Source organism: Rhinopithecus roxellana, chromosome 13 (assembly GCF_007565055.1).
Source record: "Rhinopithecus roxellana isolate Shanxi Qingling chromosome 13, ASM756505v1, whole genome shotgun sequence".
NCBI lineage: Eukaryota > Metazoa > Chordata > Mammalia > Primates > Cercopithecidae > Rhinopithecus > Rhinopithecus roxellana.
In genome coordinates, this window is record NC_044561.1 from 106050529 (window position 1) to 106071117 (window position 20589).

The 20589-nt window shown below is 50.3% G+C and overlaps 1 protein-coding gene across 1 annotated transcript in view; it reads left to right on the forward strand.

Moving 5' to 3' along the window:
• Window positions 1-18847, forward strand: part of ZNF341 (zinc finger protein 341) — a 76023-nt gene extending 57176 nt beyond the window's left edge. The window contains 5 exon segments of the mRNA XM_030914556.1: window positions 9764-9896; window positions 15442-15553; window positions 16128-16198; window positions 17569-17984; window positions 17986-18847. Of these exon segments, the coding sequence (XP_030770416.1) occupies window positions 9764-9896; window positions 15442-15553; window positions 16128-16198; window positions 17569-17984; window positions 17986-18099 (846 nt within the window). The 3' untranslated portion in view covers window positions 18100-18847.
• The last annotated feature ends 1742 nt before the right edge of the window (window positions 18848-20589 follow it).

Consider the following 20589-nt stretch of genomic DNA (forward strand, 5'->3'; position numbering starts at 1 on the left):
CCGGGCGCGGTGGCTCAAGCCTGTAATCCCAGCACTTTGGGAGGCCGAGATGGGCGGATCACGAGGTCAGGAGTTCGAGACCATCCTGGCTAACACGGGGAAACCCCGTCTCTACTAAAAAATACAAAAAGCTAGCCGGGCGAGGTGGCTGGCACCTGTAGTCCCAGCTACTCGGGAGGCTGAGGCAGGAGAAGGGCGTAAACCCAGGAGGCGGAGCTTGCAGTGAGCTGAGATCCGGCCACTGCACTCCAGCCCGGGCGACAGAGCGAGACTCCGTCTCAAAAAATAAGAAATAAAAAAAAATAAAAAATAAAAATTGGCCAGGTGTGTGGCTCATGCCTATAATCCCAGACCTTTAGGAGAACAAGGCAGGTGGATCGCTTGAGCCCAGGAGTTCTGGTCTGGTCAATATGGTGAAACCCCCTCTTTATAAAAAATAAAAAATTAGCCAGGCCTGGTGGCACGGCACCTGTGATCCCAGCTACTCGGGAGGCTGAGGTGGGGGATTGCTTGAGCCCAGGAGGCGAAGGCTGCAGTGAGCTGTGATCACGCCACTGCACTCTAGCCTGGGTGACAGAGTGAGACACTATCTCAAAAAAAAAAAAAAAAAAAAAAAAAAAAAGGCCAGGTACAGTGGTTCATGCCTGTAATCCCAGCACTTTGAGAGGCCAAGGCAGGAGGATCATTTGAGCCCAGGAGTTTGAGACAAGCCTGGGCAACATGGCGAAACCCCGTTTCTACAAAAAAAGTTTTTAAAAAATTAGATGGGCATGGTGGTTACACTTGTAGTCCCAGCTACCCAGCAGGCTGAGGTGGGAGAATCACCTGAACCTGGGGAGGTCAAGGGTCAAGGCTGCAGTGAGCCATGATTATGCCACTGCATTCCAGTCTTGGTGACACAGTGAGACCTTGTCTCTAAACAAAAAATTAATTAATTATATTAAAATTAAAATAAATACATAAGTTAAATTCATGAAACAAAGGACAGCTTTAAAACACATATATTGAAGGCCAGGCATGGTGGCTCGTGCCTGTAATCCTAGTACTTTGGGAGGCTGAGAAGAGTGGATTGCTTGAGCCTTGGAGTTCTATGCCAGCCTGGGCAATATAGCAAGACCCTGTCGCTACAAAAAATACCAAAATTAGCTGGCAGTGGTGGCACACACCTGTAGTCCCAGCTACTCAGGAGGCTGAGGGGGACGGATTGTTTGAGCCAGGGAGGTCAAGACTACAGTGAACCATGATTGTGCTACTGTACTCCAGCCTGGGTGAGACAGCAAGATCCTGTCTCAAAAATCAATCAATCCATAATCAAATTATGACAAAATAAAAGGTTTAAAAAGAACATTTTTTGAACATGATTGTCTGTGATATGGGGAAGTGGGTCACAGTGGATGGAGAATTCCTATTCACTCTATGCCCTATGATAGTTTTAAAATATTGTACTGTATACACATAATTAGTTTTTGAAGTACATAATTAATCTTAAAAAAAAAAAAAGGCCAGGTACAGTGGCTCACACCTGTAATCCTAGCACTTTGGGAGACCAAGGCGGGTGGATCACAAGGTCAGGAGATCAAGACCATCCTGGCTAACACGGTGAAACCCTGTCTACTAAAAATACAAAAATTAGCTGGGCATGGTGGCAGGCGCTTGTAGTCCCAGCTATTAGAAAGGCTGAGGGAGGACAATCGCTTGAACCTGGGAAGTGGAGGTTGCAGTGAGCCAAATCGCGCCACTGTACTCCAGCCTAGGCAACAGACCGAGACTCCGTCTCAAAAAAAAAAAAAAAAAAAACCAAACCAAAGCAAAACAAAAAACCTTTGAACTCTGACCTGCAAAATCACTTCTAGGAACTTATAAAAGAGCAAAGATGTACTTCCGAAGTTGTTCCCTGTATCTTTGTTATACTAATGACAAACTGAATATAACCTCACTAACCAACAATGGGAGATGACGTAAGTAAATCACAGAACATCCATGCACAATGGAATACTAAGTAACTGTTTAAAGAATGTGGCAGGGCCGGGGCGCGGTGGCTCAAGCCTGTAATCCCAGTACGGCGCGGTGGCTCAAGCCTGTAATCCCAGCACTTTGGGAGGCCGAGACGGGCGGATCATGAGGTCAGGAGATCGAGACCATCCTGGCTAATACGGTGAAACCCCGTCTCTACTAAAAAATACAAAAAACTAGCCAGGCGAGGTGGCGGGCGTAGTCCCAGCTACTCGGGAGGCTGAGGCAGGAGAATGGCGTAAAACCGGGAGGCGGGGCTTGTAGTGAACTGAGATCCGGCCACTGCACTCCAGCCTGGGCGACAGAGCGAGACTGTCTCAAAAAAAAAAAAAAAGAATTTGGCAGGTCTATTGTTGCTGAAATGCAAAGACAGTCCATATAACTGGTGTTTTTGTTTTTCCCAGAGACAGGGTCTCACTAGTGCAGTGGCATGATCATGGCTCACTACAGCCTTGAACTCCTGGGCTCAAACATCCAGTTCAGGCTCCCAAGTAACTGGGACTACAGGCACATGCCACCATGCCCTGGCTAATTTTGTATTTTTTATACAGGCAAGGTTTCACCATGTTGCTCAGGCTGGTTTTGAACTCCTGGCCTCAAGTGATCTGCCTGCCTTGGCCTCCCATGGTGCTAGGATTAAAGGCATAAGCCACCGTGCCCCAGCTATAATTACTGTTTTAAGTGAAAAAGTTTTAAGTGATAAAACTATATGTACAGTGATCCCATTAAATCAGTCTGTTTGTTGGACATTGCGCTACAGGAAGACAGTGTGATGAATTTTCACCAAATTCAGTGACTATATTTGGGATCACCTGACTCAAATATAGTCTGTGATATTTATATCCGTATCCATATCTGTAAATGTATATATTACACACATATATATTACACACATATACCAAAGGATATCTACCAAGAGGTTAACGGTGCAGTGGCAATCCCTGGGTGACAGTTTTGTTTTTTTGTTTTTGCATGGGTTTTTACAAAATTCTTTTCTCTGCATTGAACATTTGCATTGAACATTGACTTTTGCAACTGGGGGGAAAAATCAATAAATCTTCTTTTTATTTTTTTTTTTTCTTTTTTGAGACGGAATTTCTCTCTGTCACCCAGGCTGGAGTGCAAGTGCAGTGGCACGATCTTGGCTCACTGCAACCTCCACCTCCCGGGTTCAAGCGATTCTCCTGCCTCAGCCTATGGAGTAGCTGGGACTACAGGAGTGTGTCACAGCACATCCGGCTAATTTTTTTTGTTTATTATTTTTTTTTTTTTTTGAGACAGAGTCTCGCTGTGTTGCCCAGGCTGGAGTGCAGTGGCCAGATCTCAGCTCACTGCAAGCTCCGCCTCCCAGGTTTACGCCATTCTCCTGCCTCAGCCTCCGGAGTAGCTGGGACTACAGGCGCCCGCCACCTCGCCTGGCTAGTTTTTTTTGTAGTTTTTAGTAGAGACAAGGGTTTCACCGTGTTACGCAGGATGGTCTCTATCTCCTGACCTCGTGATCCGCCCGTCTCGGCCTCCCAAAGTGCTGGGATTACAGGCTTGAGCCACCACGCCCGGCCTTTTTTTTTTTTATTTTTAGTAGAGACAGGGTTTCACCATGTTGGCCAGGCTGGTCTCGAACTGCTGACCTCAAGTGATCCGCCCTCCTTGGCCTCCCAAAATGCTGGGATTACAAGAGTGAGCCACCACACCCGGCCAAATCTTATTTTTTAAAAGAAAATATTAAACATATAGTAAACATACAGTGACATAACTAAAATTCATTTGAGAGATTTGGGGAAAGTAGACATAGGCAGGGCCAAGGCAATGTGGCTGACAGGGAACAGAAGCCAGAATGACAGGGCTTGGACCTCTAAAAATATGATAAAGCCACCACAGCCACTCAAATGTCACTATGAGATAGAAGCAACTCTCATGGTATATGAGCCACTGTTATTTTAGGTCTCTACTGCATGCAGCCAAACCTCTACTTAATAACACGAATAATAATAATTGCAGCAATAACATTTATTGAGTGCCTACTATGTTCCAGGTACCATTTCTAAGAGCCTCAGCCTTGTCTTACTTCTAAGAGCCTCAGCCTTGTCTTACTTGATCCTTATAAATAATCCCATTTCACTGAGGAGAAAACCAAGGCTCAGAGTGGCTGAATACCTTGCCCAAGGTCATCTACTGGATTTGCAGTCAAGACAGGATTTAAGCACAGGGCAATGGCTCCAGAACCCTTACCATTACCCATGATACCATTCCACCTTCAGGCCATCCAGATGGGGGCCTGGCTCACTGGACCTTACTTTTGGAACAGGACAACAGCTCCAATGTCTACAAAGAGCCACTGGCACTATGACCCTACAAGGGGACTGCACAGGGTCATCAGCACTGGGCTTAACCTTCAACCTGCAAACTCCAAGACCAGGGCTGTGAGGCTTCCAAGATCTCACACTAGGGTTCGAATCTAAACTCTGCTGATGTTGTTACTCTGGTAGGCAGGTCACTTCTCTTTGAACCTCAGTGTCTTCATCTTCAAAATGGGGAGAATACCACCTTCCTCCCAGGACTGCAGGGATTCATGTCACTAAGGGCAAAGCTTGGCACAGAGCAGGTGCTTCCTTCCCTTTACTTGGCATCTCACTCCAGAGTCACACAGCCACAGGAACTCACAGATAACCCACAAATCGGAAGGGCAAGAGCCAAAGAAAATTTCTCGAGTGCAAATGGGAATAAGTCATCACTGCCAGAAATCTCTGCCCCTTGGCTGGCCAAAGCTTTGCCTGGCTTCCCTGCCTCTCTTGCCCCATTTCCCAGAGTCTTGGAGGCAAGTTACCCTACACCCCATTTCTTGAGTTCTAACTCCTCTGCCAACTTCTCAAAGCTCTTGTGATTTCTACGCGGCCCTTCATGCCTTGGCCCCACTTTTTCCCACAGGCCCCATCTAAACATCTCCCTCCCACTTCCACTCTACATAACAGTCATTCTATTCTAGCTGGGGTTACAGGCAGGTGCCACCACGCCTGGCTAATGTTTGTATTTTTAGTAGAGATAGGGTTTCACCATATTGGCCAGGCTGTTCTTGAACTCCTGACCTCAGGTGATCCGCCCACCTCGGCCTCCAAAGTGCTGGATTACAGGTGTGAGCCACTGCACCCAGCAATGTGACAGTCGTAAGAATGAGTGACAGGCAGCTCTGTTTGGGACTCACACCCCATTTTTTGAATGAGGAGGCCCAGAGGGTCAGAAATGGGAAGGCTCTGGGCTTGGATCCCTGTCTGTCTGACTCTTTCACGCAACAAGTTCTCACTGGTGCTGGGAGCAGCTTGTGAATGGGCAAGATGTGGTACCTGGAACAGGGACCACTTGCTAGTGGAGGAGACAGATAATAACCAAGTAAGCCAATAATAATAATTCCAGGTAAGAAGTGGTAAGAAGAAAATAAAACTGAGTGACGTAATAGGGAGTGGCTGAGGGTGCATGGTGGGGGGCAGCTTGAGACGGTGGCCAGGAGGGTCTTTTTGGGGAGGTGACATTTGAGCTGAGACATGAAGGATGAGAAGGCACTGCCTGGGGAAGACTTGGGAAGAGTGTTCCAGGGAACAGGAACAGCCAGTGCCAAGGCCCTGAGGTAGGAATGAGCCTGGTGTGTTCAAGGTAGGTCAAGGAGGCCAGGGTGGCCAGAGCAGAGTGAGTGAGGTGGAGAGAGGAGAAGGATGAGGTCTGAGAGGTGGGAGTGGGTCAGACCACAGGGTCTTGTAGGCTAAGGTGAGAGGTGGGTTAAGCAATGGTGTGGCACAGTCTGACTTACTTTTTTGTTTTTGTTTTGAGACACAGTCTCACTCTGCCACCCAGGCTGGAGTGCAGTGGTGCGATCAAGGCTCACTGCAACCTCTGCCTCCTGGGTTTAAGTGATTCTCCTGCCTCAGTCTCCTGAGTAGCTGGGATTACAGGTCCATGCTACCATGCCTGGCTAATTTTTGTATTTTTAGTAGAGAGACGGGGTTTCATCATGTTGGCCAGGCTGGTCTCAAACTTCTGACTTCGGGTGATCCGCCTCCCTCAGCCTCCCAAAGTACTGGGATTACAGGTATGAGCCACCACACCAGGCCTTTTTTTTTTTTTTTCTTCTTTTTAAATAGAGACAGGTTCTGTTTCTATTACCCAGGCTGGAGTATAGTGGCATAATCATGGCTCACTGTAACCTCAAACCCCTGGGCTTAAGTGATCCTCCTGCCCTAGCCTCTTGAGTAGCTGGGAAGCCACCACATCTAGCTAATTTTTAAATTTTTATAGGGATAGGGGTCTTGCCATGTTGCCCAGGCTGATCTTGAACTCCTAGGCTCAAACGATCCTCTCGCCTTGGTCTCCCAAAGCATTGGGATTGCAGGTGTGAGCCACTGTGCTCAGCCTGAGTTTCATTTTTAAAGGTGCCCCTGACCGCCCTGTGGAGAATGGACTACAGGAGGCAAGGCAGGGAGAGGGTGGCCAGTGAGGAGGCTGCTGCACAAGTCCGAGCAAGAGACGATGACGCTCAGATGAGGACGGGCAGTGGCAATTGAGAAGAATGGATGGATTTGGAATGAATTAACTGGAGGATGTTGCCTCCTAACGTTGGCCCTGGGGTGGCCGTGGGCTGCTTCCTATGCCTGCTATGTTTCCTCCCTCACCTCTCCTGCTCCTTCCACTTAGGTGTGTCAAATGTGTCAACAAATACTCCACTCCCGAGGCCCTGGAGCACCACCTGCAGACCGCCACTCACAACTTCCCCTGCCCACACTGCCAGAAGGTGGGTGCCACTGTCCTCTTTTCTGGGGACCCACGCCATAATAGGGGCAAGGAGGTGGTGGGGTGGGGTGCACACCTCACCCTTTCCTTCTCCTCTCTCACCATAGGACACACAGGCAGGGCTCAGGGGCTGCTCCACAGATGACACAGTGTCTCTGTCTGGCCATCTCATCCATCACATTCCAGATGTGGCCGTGTCGGGGCTGCTGCTGGAGCCAGGCAGGGCAGGCTGTCCTGGTCCCAGGCCTAGTGTCTGAGCAGCAGCCTCCCAGCTTCCTGATGTAAGATTATCCTTATTACAATTGGCTCTTCTTTTTAATTTTTTTTTTTGAGACAGAGTCTTATTCTGTCACCAGGCTAGTGTGCAGTGGTTTGATCATGGCTCACTGCAGTCTCAACCTCCTGGGCTCAGCCTCCTGAGTAGCTGGGACTATAGGCATGTGCCACCATGCCCAGCTAATTTTTGTATTTTTTGTAGAGATGGGGTTTCACCATGTTGCCCAGGCTGGTCTCAAACTCCTGGGCTTCAGGGACCTGTCTACCTTGACCTCCCAAAGTGCTGGGATTACAGGCATGAGCCACTGCACCCAGCCTAAATTTTTTGTAGAGATGGGGCTCACTATGTTGCCCAGGCTGGTCTCAAACTCTTGGCCTCAAGTGATCCTCCCACCTCAGACTCCCAGAGTGCTGGGATTATGGGTATGAGCCACCATGCCCAGCCTGGATTCTTTCCAGTGACTCTGGAAGCCTCACTAAAGCCTGTTCCTAATAACATCAAACATCCAGGAAGTGCTCCAATTTCTAGTTGTCTCAAAGCTTCATCATTTTGTAAAGTTTATTTGAATCAGTTCCATGGATTGCAATTGATTGATACAAGAAAAGTCTCTCTTAATCTACAGCCCCCCCGCCCCCCACCACTGCTCCCTATTTTCTTTCCTTTGAATTTATGTGTTGAAGAAACTGGGCCATTTGGTCCAGCGGTGTTCCCTGCAGTCTGGATTTTGCTGATTACGTCTCCCTGGTGTGTTTAACTTGCTTCTTCACTCTACTCATTTTCCTTTTTTTTTTTTGAGGCGGAGTCTCGCTCTGTCTCCCAGGCTGGAGTGCAGTGGTGCGATCTCACTGCAAGCTCCGCCTCCGCCTCCCGGGTTCACGCCATTTTCCTGCCTCAGCCTCCCCGAGTAGCTGGGACTACAGGCGCCCGCCACCACACCCAGCTAATTTTTTGTATTTTTAGTAGAGACGGGGTTTCACTGTGTTAGCCAGGATGGTCTCAATCGCCTGACCCTGTGATCCACCTGCCTCAGCCTCCCAAAGTGCTGGGATTACAGGTGTGAGCCACCGCGCCCGGCCCCACTCTACTCATTTTCTTACAATCATATGTGGCAGATTTTCCAGGACAGCCCTGGTTTCACTTTGGCCTCATTCTAGATGTTTCTAATTATCTAGCCTAATTTTAAGCTTTAGAAGTTGTGGTCCAAGCCGGGCGCGGTGGCTCAAGCCTGTAATCCCAGCACTTTGGGAGGCCGAGATGGGCGGATCATGAGGTCAGGAGATCGAGACCATCCTGGCTAACACGGTGAAACCCCGTCTTTACTAAAAAATACAAAAAAAAAACTAGCCGGGCGAGGTGGCGGGCGCCTGTAGTCCCAGCTACTCGGGAGGCTGAGGCAGGAGAATAGTGTAAACCCGGGAGGCGGAGCTTGCAGTGAGCTGAGATCCGGCCACTGCACTCCAGACCGGGCAACAGAGCGAGACTCTGCCTCAAAAAAAAAAAAAAAGAAAAAAAAAAAAAAAAAAAAAAGAAGTTGTGGTCCAAGTAAAAGATACTATGAATTGAGTAAGAACCACACGCCAGATGCTGTTCTGAGCATTTTACCGGAATTTACTAGGAGATAGGTGTACTACTACTATCTCCCTTTACAGGAGGGAAAACCAAGGCAGAAAGGCCACCTAGCTAGGAAATGATGGGGCTAAGAAGCAGTGGGGCAGCTGGGTCTGTGCCCCTCCACCAAAATGAATAAATGTGTGAATACATGCCCTTCCTTTGCCTGGATTGGAAAGAGATTTTCACTTCTGTGTTTTCTGGCTTTAAAAAAATTACTTTCGTACAAAAATTAGCTGGGTGTGTGTTGGCCGCCTGTAATCCCAGCACTTTGGGAGGCTGAGGTGGGTGGATCACCTGAGGTCAGGAGTCCGAGACTAGCCTAACCAACATGGAGAAACCTCATCTCTATTAAAAATAAAAATTAGCTGGGAGTGATGGCTGGCTCCTGTAATCCTAGCTACTTGGGAGGCTGAGGCAGGAGAATCGCTTAAACCTGGGAGGTAGAGGTTGCAGTGAGCCGAGATCGCACCATTGCACTCTAGCCTGGGCAACAAGAGCGAAACTCCATCTCAAATAAAATAAAATAAAATAAATAAAAGTAAAAAATTACCTTTCCATTGATTTCTTTAGTAATTTGCTCATTTTCCATTAATTCTTTTACTTGTCAGTCATTTGACCCAGACTCTGTGCTGGGGAATGAAATCCCCTCTCTGCCCACTTGGAGCTCCTGTAAGCAAAGGGCTGTCATTCAGTGGGTTAAATGCTGACTTAAAAGTGTGGGTGGACATTCAAAGGCAGAATTGACTTTGCCAGGCATAGCACCAGGGAGCTAGGGAAGGCTTGACAGAAGCAGTGACACCTGAGTTGGGTCTTGAAGGATGTGTAAGAGTTTGTCAGTAAAGAGAGAAAGGCCCTCTGGGTGGGAAGAACATCTGGGCAAAAGCTCAGGGCAGGCATGTTTTGTCCAGGCTTGTGGGGAGCCATGAAGTTCTAAGGGCTGAGTCTGACATTCTGAGTCCTGGTCCCAGGTAGCCAGAAAGGAAGGTGTCTCTATAGGGGCTGGAAACAAGGGATCTTTGAGCTCAGAAGATGGCCAGGGGAGGGGGGCCCGGTGAGTCAGACCTGAAGGCCCCTCTTCTCTGCCAGGTGTTTCCTTGTGAACGCTACCTGCGGCGTCATCTGCCCACCCACGGCAGTGGGGGCAGGTTCAAGTGCCAGGTGTGCAAGAAGTTCTTCCGGCGGGAGCATTACCTCAAACTGCATGCTCACATCCACTCAGGTGGGTGCCCTGCCCCTGAGAACTCCAGCCCAGCCCCTCCCCTCCTCCTCACCCTCTCCTCATCCCTTTCTCTCTCTTCCCATCCCCATCCGGCTCTTCTCCCTGTCTCTGTCGGCCCCTTTTCCCTCTGCTTCCCCATCTCCCTCCCCATCTCACTCAGCCCCTCTCCCCTCCTCCTCCCTATCTCCCTCCAGCCCCTCTCCCTGCATCTCCCTCTAGCCCCTTTCCCCCTCCCCATCTCTCTCCCATCTCACTCAGTCCCTGTCTCCCTCTTCCTCCCCCCTCCCTCCTCCTCCCCCTCGAACTCCTCCTCCCCATCTCCCTCCTCCTCCCCATCTCCCTCCAGCCCCCGTCTCCCTCCTCCTACCCATCTCCCTCCAGCCTCCCTTCCCTTCCCTCTCCCCATCTCCTTCTAGCCCCCTCCAGCCTCCCTCCGCTGTTCTCTCCCCTCTCCCTCCAGCCCCCCCTTCTCTCTGTTGCTCTCTGTCTTCCTCCAGCCTTCCTGCCACCCTCCTGCCTCTCCCCTTGCTCCTCCTTCCTCTCTCCTTCCTGGCCCCTGACCCACCTGCCTTAACTGATGAACAAGGGGTTCCTACCACCACTAGAGCAGAGAAGAGTCCTTGGAGGTTGTGTGGAAGGGACTTTTTTTTTTTTTTTTCTTTGAGATAGTCTTGTTCTTGTTGCCCAGGCTGGAGTGCAGTGGTAGATCTTGGCTCACTGCAACCTCTGCCTCCCGGGTTCAAGGGATTCTCCTGCCTCAGCCTCCCAAGTAGCTGGGATTACAGGCTCCCACCACCACGCCCAGCTAGTTTTTTGTATTTTTAGTAGAGACGGGGTTTCGCCATGTTGGCCAGGCTGGTTTCAAACTCCTGACCTCAGGTCATCTACCTGCGTTGGCCTCCCAAAGTGCTGGGATGACAGGCGTGAGGCACTGCACCCGGCCCGTGTGAGGGACTCTTGACTCTGCCCCCCTGTGGTGGGGACACTGCTCTCATTGTAAGTTCCCACTCAAACCTGGACAAAACGCCGTCTCCTTGTTCCCCAGTTGAAACACACTGACATTTTCTTTTCTATTAATCTTTAGATTTTTAAATTATATTTTAAAAATTGTTTTTTAATTGAACAGGTTCTAAAGATTGAGAAAACCTGACGGAAAATCCTTGACAGGACAAAAGCATATATAGTACAAATAAACTCCGTCTCACTTCAGATGAACAATCCAATGTTTTTCCTTTTTTTTTCCTTCCTATGACCTATGGTAAAAAATACATTTCTTTTTTTTTTTTTTTTTTTTTTTTTTTTTTTTTTTTTGAGACGGAGTCTCGCTCTGTCGCCCGGGCTGGAGTGCAGTGGCCGGATCTCAGCTCACTGCAAGCTCCGCCTCCCGGGTTTACGCCATTCTCCTGCCTCAGCCTCCCGAGTAGCTGGGACTACAGGCGCCCGCCACCTCACCCGGCTAGTTTTTTGTATTTTTTAGTAGAGACGGGGTTTCACCATGTTAGCCAGGATGGTCTTGATCTTCTGACCTCGTGATCCACCCGTCTCGGCCTCCCAAAGTGCTGGGATTACAGGCTTGAGCCACCGCGCCCGGCAAAAATACATTTCATATTGCAGCCCAAGAAGCACATGTATACACACAGGATATATTGCAACAAAAGTTTTACAAAACAGGGTTTTCTATTTTGTCCTGTTCAATTTTAGTTCTTTTATTTTTTATTTTTTTATTTTTTTTGAGACAGGGTCTCACTCTATCACCCAGGCTGGAGTGCAATGGTGTGATCTCACTACAACCTCCGCCTCCTGGGTTCAAGCCATTCTTGTGCCTCAGCCTCCCGAGTAGCTGGGATTACAGGCGCCCACCACCATGCCTGGCTAATTTTTGTATTTTTTGTAGAGATGGGGTTTCACCATGTAGGCCAAGATGGTCTCAAACTTCTGGCCTCAGGTGATCCACCCCCCTTAGCCTCCCAAAGTTCTGGGATTACAGGCTTGAGCCACCGCACCCGGCCATGTTTAATTCTTAAAAATAACCACCAACAGGGTTTGACTTGTAGTTTGCAGTTTGCAAAATACTCCTAATTCTCTTCCCCAAAGATAACTGTTAGCGATCTAGTCTGCATTCTTCTAGTTTTATTTTACACGTATATAAAGCGCTTGCTTACGTTTGCAAAAGTGAGCACATACTATAACTTATGTGCCCTTTTTTCTGATCGTATACCTTGGTGATGTTCCCTGAGGAGTGTGTGCTTACAGTTCCCCTGGAGGCTAAATTCTGTGGGTCCCCCTCCCCCAGGCCCCCCCAGAAAGATGTTACCAACAGCACCTTCTTTTTCACATCTGGGTAGCCTTCCTCAATTAATTTTTCATCTTGTATGTAGCCAGTTCTCTATGTATGAACCTTTTTTTTTTTTTTTTTTTTTTGAGACTGAGTCTTGCTCTGTCACCCAGGCTGGAATCCAGTGGCATGATCTTGGTTCACCGCAACCTCCACCACCTGGGTTCAAGGAATTCTCCTGCCTCAGCCTTCCAAGTAGCTGGGATTACAGGTGCCCACCATCACACCCAGCTAATTTTTGTATTTTTAGTAGAGATGTGGTTTCACCATGTTGGCCAGGCTGGTCTCAAACTCCTGACCTCAGGTGATCCCCCTGCCCCAGCCTCCCAAAGTGCTGGGATTACAGGTGTGAGCCATCATGCCCAGCCTATGTATGAACCCTTAAATTACATTTCAGCTATTAGTTTGTATACGCAATGCTGTGTTGGTCCCTTGGCAACCTTTTGGAAGTGTATCTGTAGCGTATATCCTTAGGAATGGAAATGCTAGGTTAAAATGCATGTGTAGTACCGAGTTTCAGTTTGGAATGATGAAAAGATTCTAGAGACAGATGGTGGTGATGGTTGCATGATGGTGCAAATGTACTTAGTGCCACTGAATTATACACTTAAAAGAAGCTTAAGATGGTCAGTTTTCTGTTATGTATATTTCTCCACAATAAAGAAGGGAAAATAGGTAATGCATTGTAAGTTTGATATTACCAAGTTGGCACTTTATGGCTTTTAAAAATTATTATTCAAAAGTAATACATGCTGCCAGGTGCAGTGGTTCACACCTGTAATTCCAGCACTTTGGAAGGCCAAGGTGAGTGGATCACCTGAGATCAAGAGTTCGAGACCAGCCTGGCCAACATGGTGAAACCCCAGCTCTACTAAAAATACAAAAATTAGCCGAGTGTGGTGGTGCGCACCTGTGATCCCAGCTACTCGAGAGGCTGAGGCAGGAGAATTGCCTGAACCCAGGAGGTGGAGGTTGCAGTGAGCCAAGATCGAACCACTGCACTCCAGCCTGGGCGACAGAGCAAGACTCTGTCTCAAGAAAAAAAAACAAAAAAAACAAAAACCAAACACACACACACACACACACACACACACACACACACACACACAAATAATACGTGGTTATTATAAAAATGGAAGCAAAATAGGAGTACATAAAGTAAAATGTTAAATTTCCCCTTCAAGTTGTAGTTGCCACTGACACTTTGGTCTGTCCTCTCCCTATACCTCCCCATCTTTCTCCCTGCATCTTCAGTTTATTTACAGAGACACATGGCTAGGGCTTTTTGGGGGTATGGGGTTGGTGTTATTTATTCTTTCTTTCTTGGTTCTTTTCGTATTTCGTTTTCTTTATTCTATTCTTTTCTTTCTTCCTTCCATCCTTTAGATCCTTCCGGACCTTATTCAACTTAACTCTTCCCTTCCTTTCCTTCATTCACTTCGCACTACACTTCTGTCCTTTTCCTTTTTCCTTTCTCTCTTTCTCTCTTTTTCTTCTTTCTTCTCTCTTTCTCTCTTCTCTTTCTTTCTTTCTTTCTTCTTTCTTTTTCTCTTTTTTTTTTTTTGTTGGAGCTTACATATCCAGTAAGGATTACATTTTTTTCTAAGAAAGGTGAGATTGTGTTAAGCTGTTCTACTGCTTTCTTTTCCCACTAGCAATATGTCCAGGAGATCTTTCCAGATCAGGAAACACAGATTGACCTTTTTAATCTTTTTAATGACCACAGAACATTCCATTGTAGGGACCAGCATTTCCGTATCAACTGGGTTGATGTTTTTTCAGAAGTACTTTATTCATTCGAGAGGGAGAACAGAGAGGAAATAATGGCAGGAAGTCACAGCAGCCCAGAAACAGCCCCTTCCAAAGGGCAGGCTGTGACCCCACGGCAACTTTGCAGGCACCTCCCTTGATTTCCTGTGGGCTCCTCAGGTAGCCCATCATGCGAGAGCTGCCCCAGGACAGGTTTAGCAGCAGGAAGATCTGGGGTAGCTCAGATGGGCTCTGGATCACGCTGCTGGGCTGGAATCTTAGCTCCCCCAACCATAGGGGTAGCCCCTGAGCCAGTCCCTTCACCTCTCTGAACTTCAGTCTTCTTTCTCATCTGTGAAATGAGGATGATGGGAGTCGGTGCCTCCTGGTTTGTTGGAAGGATTCAGTTAGATAAGGTGTGATTCCTCATCACCCAGGGTGGACCCCATTGCCATAAATGCCATGAGGCCACCTTGCTACTCAGGCCACGCCTCAGATTCTCCCCTCCACCTCTCACAGCCACAGCCAATCCAGTGGCAAGGGCTGCCGATACTGCCTTCCCAACATGGCTGTCCTGGGCCACTTCCTGGTTATCCTCACCTCCACCCACACCCCCTCAGTCTGCTCTCCACACGCAGCCAGAGGGAGCCGGTTAAAAGCTTACATCAAAGCCCATCCCTGCGCTACTCAGACCTTCTGGTGGCTTCTCTTCTGGTTCAGAGTAAAAGCCAAAGTCCTGGCAGGGCGCAGTGGCTCATGCCTGTAATCCCAGCACTTTGGGAGGCCGAGGCGAGTGGATTACTTGAGGTCAGGAGTTTGAGACCAGCCTGGCCGACATGGTGAAACCCCATCTCTATTAAAAATACAAAAATTAGCTGGGTGTGGTGGCATACACCTGTAATCCCATCTACTCAGGAGGCTGAGTTGGGAGGATTGCTTGAAGTCAGGAGGCAGAGGTTGCAGTGACTCACCTGAAATCTCGCCACTGTACTCCAGCCTGGGTGACAGAGCAAGGCTCTGTCTCAAAAAAAAAAAAAAAAAAAAAAAGTCCTTAGCTCCGCCTCCCAAGTCCTCCCTTGTGGGCCTGGCTGGCTCACTGCCCTCACCTTCTGCCTTGTTCTCTGGCCACACCAGCCTCCCTGTTGTTCATCAGCACCGCCAAATGCGCTCCTGCCTCAGGGCCTTTGTACCTGCTTTCCCTGCTGCCTGGACCATCTCCCTGATGATCTGAGGTCTCTCCTCATGCATGGCCTCATCAGAGAGGCCTCTCCTGAGCATCCTATCAAAATAGCCCTGTCTTGTCCCTGGCAAAACAAAGCCACCGAAGAATGAGAGAGGCCTTTTTCTCCCCTGGCCACCTCCCTAGAGGAGCTGCTCCCCTGAGGGGCCCAGTGGGGACCCTTGTGCCCTGGATTCCGACTCCTGGCGAGTGCTGGCTCTCCCTGTCTGTATCTGCTGCAGGCGAGAAGCCCTACAAATGCTCAGTGTGCGAGTCTGCATTCAACCGCAAGGACAAACTGAAGAGACACATGTTGATCCACGAGCCCTTCAAGAAATACAAATGCCCTTTCTCGTGAGTAGAGACTGCCATGCAGGGGGGGTAGCGGGGCAGATTCTCCAGGGGCGCTGCCCGGGAGGGTGGGACAGATGTCAGGCCTGAGGGCAGGCCTCTCCCGTTTTTTTTTTTTTTGAGACAGGATCTCACTCTGTCGCCCAGGCTGGAGTGCAGTGGTATGATCTTGGCTCACTGCAACCTCTGCCTCCTGGCTTCAAGCTATTCTCTTGCCTCAGCTTTCCAAGTAGCTGGGATTACAGGCGCCTGCTACCATGCCTGGCTAATTTTTGTATTTTTAGTAGAGATGGAGTTTCGTCATGTTGCCCAGGCTAGTCTTGAGCTCCTGACCGCAAGTGATCCATCCACCTTGGCCTCCCAAAGTGCTGGGATTACAGGCATGAGCCACCGTGCCCGACCAAGCCTCTCTCCTTTTATCCTGTCCTGGGCCCTGTCTGCCTCACTCCCCACCCTACCTCCTTGCCCAGCCCTTAGGGTGGACAAGGCGGTCCCTTGTGCCCAGGGCTAGCAGAGGGGCCAGCAAGAGCGTCCTAAGCTTAGTGAACTCCCCCTGACCGGTGGCTTTGGGTTTTAGGACACACACAGGCTGTAGTAAGGAGTTCAACCGGCCGGACAAACTGAAGGCCCACATCCTCTCCCACTCTGGTAAGTGGCTCTTGGGCCTGACAGGAGGGTCTGGTTCAGCTCTAGTTTACCAGGATAGACCCGCCAGGAGGAGAAAGAGCAGACATATCCCGTGAGGTTTGTTTTCCCTGCCTAGCACATTCCAGCCAGCACTTTCACTTATGTGGGCTATGAGCCAGGCCTGTATTAGGGACTTTAGGATGAACAGAGATGAATCAGACACAGTCCCCCAGTCCAAGGAGGAAGCTGACCTGAGCAGAGATGACTCAGTCAGAGCAGTGCCCAGTGTGATAGAGGTGTGGACCAGCTGTGGAGGGAATCAGATTCCAGGCGGGTCCAAGACATGGCCAGGAAGCTTCCTTGATAGGGCAGGGCAGGGGTCTTCAAGTCACTCCTCAGCTTCTCAGTAGCTCCTCAGAGCAGACTGGCTGGCTTTCCACATGCCAGCCAAGGTCTAGAACAAGGTTCTTCAACCCTGGCACCACTGACATTTTGGGCCAGATAATTTTTTTTTTTTTTTTTTTTTTTTTGAGACAGAGCCTCACTCTGGCACCCAGGTGGAGTGCAGTGGTGTGATCTCAGCTCATTGCAACCTCTGCCTCCCAGGTTCAAGCGATTCTCTTGCCTCAGCCTCCCAAGTAGCTGGGATTACAGGTGCCTGCCACCATGCCCAGCTAATTTTTGTATTTTTAGTAGAGATGGGGTTTTCACCATGTTGGCCAGGCTGGTCTCGAACTCCTGACCTCAAGCGATCTGCCCACCTCAGCCTCCCAAAGTGCTGGGATTACAGGTGTGACCACCAGCGCCTGGTCTGAGCTAGATAATTTTGTCCTGGGGGCTGTCCTGTGCCCTGTAGGATGTTTAGCAGCATCCCTGGTCTCTATCCACTGGGTGTCAGTGGCATCCCCTCCACAGCTGTGACAATCAAAAATATCTCTAGGCACTGCTGAGTCCCCTAGCGGGTAAAGTCTCCCCTGTTTGAGAAGATTTACAGAAAGAAGTCAGTCACTAAAGAAAGTGTGAAAACTGGGAGAGTAGGTCAATGACTTGGACACACAGAGCTGGGTTGGAGTCTTGGTGCTGCCACATTCCTGAGCCTGAGATGACCAGACAAAGTGAGCCAAGGTGCAGGGAGTGAGCGGCTGTTCCAGGCAAAGGAGAATGGCAAGTACAAAGGCGCAGAGGCAGGAGCCAGCGTGGCATCTCTGAGGAGAGCGAGTGTGGCTGGCACAGAGAGTGGCTGGGACAAGGCAGACAACGAGGGTGGAAAGAACTGGGGCCAGATCACACAGGCGCTGGTGGGGCAAGAGCCTGGATTTTATTCCCAGTGCGAGGCACCGTTGTGGGGTGAAGGTCTGGATGCTTCTCACTGACTTTCCTTTGCCCTCCAGGCATGAAGCTCCACAAATGCGCCCTGTGCAGCAAGTCCTTCAGCCGCCGTGCCCACCTCGCCGAGCACCAGCGCGCCCACACGGGCAACTACAAGTTCCGCTGTGCTGGCTGCGCCAAGGGCTTTTCCCGCCACAAATACCTCAAAGATCACCGCTGTCGTCTTGGCCCCCAAAAGGACAAGGACCTGCAAACCCGGCGGCCCCCCCAGAGGAGGGCAGCCCCCCGCAGTGGCGGCAGTGGTGGGCGCAAGGTGGTGACCCCCTTGCCTGACCCGCTGGGGCTGGAGGAGCTGAAGGACGCAGGGGCTGGGCTGGTGCCCGAGGCTGTCCCTGGCAAGCCGCCCTTCACAGAGCCAGACGCGGTGCTGTCCATCGTTGTGGGTGGTGCGGTGGGCGCGGAACCTGAGCTGGTGGTACCCTGGACACGCTGAGGGGCTGGGCTCCAACCTGGCTCTGGCGGAGCTGCAGGCCGGGGCTGAGGGCCCATGTGCCATGCTCGCTGTGCCTGTCTACATCCAGGCCTCGGAGTGACGAACCTGAGGTGTGTTTCCTGGGCAGGCCTGATGCTCCTGTTTGGGTCCAGGGCTCTGGGGGCAGACTGCTGATCCTTACCGGTGGAAGCGAGCCATTGAGCCATTGGCAGAAATCCTTCTGAATGTCATTCAGAAACTTTGGCCCATGGTCGCCCTCCTGTGTCCCCTCTCCTGCTGGAAAGCCATGCAACATTCTAGGATCAGGGGTAGGGCTGCCTATGGTTTCTGGGCAGAGCCACGGCCGGCAGGAGAGAAATGGCTGAAACCTGAGCAGCCCAGAGTCCCGCTAGTCTAGGCTGGTGGTTGGGGCCCCTGGGAGAGAAGACAGGGCGTTCCTCCCCACTCTGCCTCCAGGCTGCCTCTGGGTGGCCTCTAGTCCTCTGTTCTTCAGGAGGCCTGCCATAAACTCTTCGGAGTTTATGTGTTGGACCTTTTCACAGACGGTTCCCCACAGTGTCCTCAGACAGCTCTGTGATGTAGCTTTTAGGAGGCACTCAGGTGTGACGGTTAGACTGCAGCTATGAGACAGATCTGGCTTCAAATCCGAGAGTTGCCATGCATTTGCTGTGTGACCTTGGGCAAGTCACTTCACCTCTCTGAGCCCCATGTTCCTCATCTGTACAATGGGGCTTACTGATACTACTACCTCATAGGGTTGTCCTGGGGATCCAGTGCGATGAAGTGCGCCAGGGGCTCGGCACGGTGCCCGGCACGCAGAAAGTGCTCAATAAATGTTTTTGTTATAATATGTGTCCAGGTGGCATGGGCCAAGCTGTGGCAGTTTCGTTCTTTGCCCCTAGGTGGCAGCACTCCCACCTGCAGCTTGTGGTGACTGAGGGGTCCTGGGCCCCTCACACAGGGAGCCCTGGAGAGGTGATGAGGGAAGCAAGGCTGGGCACAGCAGCTCATGCCTGTAATCCTAGCACTTTGGGAGGCCAAGGTGGGCAGATCACCTGAGGTCAGGAGTTTGAGACCAGCCTGGCCAACATGGCGAAACCCTGTCTCTACTAAAAATACAAAAATTAGCCAGGTGTGGTGGCACACGCCTGTATTCCCAGCTACTTGGGAGGCTGAGGCAGGAGAATCACTTGAATCCAGGAGACAGAGGTTGCAGTGAGCTGAGATCGTGCCACTGCACTCCAGCCTGGGAGACAGAGTGAGACGCTTTCTCAGAAAAAAAAAAAAAATTTTGCTAGGCATGGTGGCCGGTGCCTATAGTCCCAGATATGCAGGAGGCTGATGTGGGAGGATCACTTAAGCCAGCAGATCGAGGCTGCAGTGAGCTGAGATTGTGCCACTGCATTCCAGCCTGGGCAACTGAGCAAGACCCTGTCTCAAAGATTAAAAAAAAAAGGAAATTGGGAACACCTATCCACAGAAAATGGTCCAGGACAACACCCCATGGGGGTCAGGGTTTGTACTCACTTGTGGGAATTCGGGATTGTTAGCCACCTCCAAATCCATTGTAATCAAGATCAGAAATTCCTCTCGCATGGGCATCTGGAGGCCGTCAGTGTCCCCACGTCCAGTGCTTCCTCCTCCCCCTCAGCTGGTCCAGGTGGGAGGTGGATCGGGCTCATGAGGAGGTGGGAAGGAGAAAAGGGCCTTGACTAGTGTTTTCTGTTTATCTTCACAGCCACCCTTCTGGGCTGTCAACTCCATTTGATGACTGAATTGTTTTGAAGGCTGGCAGGTCCCTCAGTCATCTGTGTTGGAACTCAGGGCTGGAGCCCAGAGCCAGGCCCAGCTTCCCACGTCCTCAGGAAGGGTGTGAGGCGGCAGGAGGGACAGAGTTGATGGGGGTGAGGTGTGAAAGTGTACCGGCCTGCACAAAGGCCCAAGGGGGACTGGTGGGGACAGGAAGTCAGAGGGGATGCCCCTGGAGCTGGGCCTTGGCCTGGGGTACTTTGATGGGTGGATGGATAGGGGAAGGTGTGCCGGAGGAGAGCAGGGCGTGCACAAACACCTTGGGGTGGGACAGTGCCGGGCCTGCTATGTTCTGGGCCGGCGGATGTTCCAGGTTGACCAGAGGTCTTGGAGGAGTAGGTGGGTAATGATCATGGCTGATGCTTCCAGCTTCTCCACACGAGGAACACTGTGCCAGGGTATTTACAGTCACATCGCCTCAGCCTGTCATGTGAGTGCTGTTACTTTCCATATTTTACAGCTGAGAAAACCCAGGCCCAGAGGGGCAAACTTCCTTACCCAAGCTCACACAGCCAGGAAAGCTGCAGAGCTGGGACTCAAGCTGGGGCAGCCTGCCTCCATGGGTTCTTAGCCACTTTCTGTGATTGAAGTGTGGGTTGATGAATCAGAAAGGGACTTAGATATGGGTTAAGGAATCTGGACTTTATTCTCTGCATAATGAAGGAGTTGTGGGAGACAGTGAACATTTAAAAAAATTGTATCAATGGCATTGAAAGAAATGTGAAGAATGACATCTTCAGCCGGGTGTGGTGGTTCACGCCTGTAATCCCAGCACTTTGGG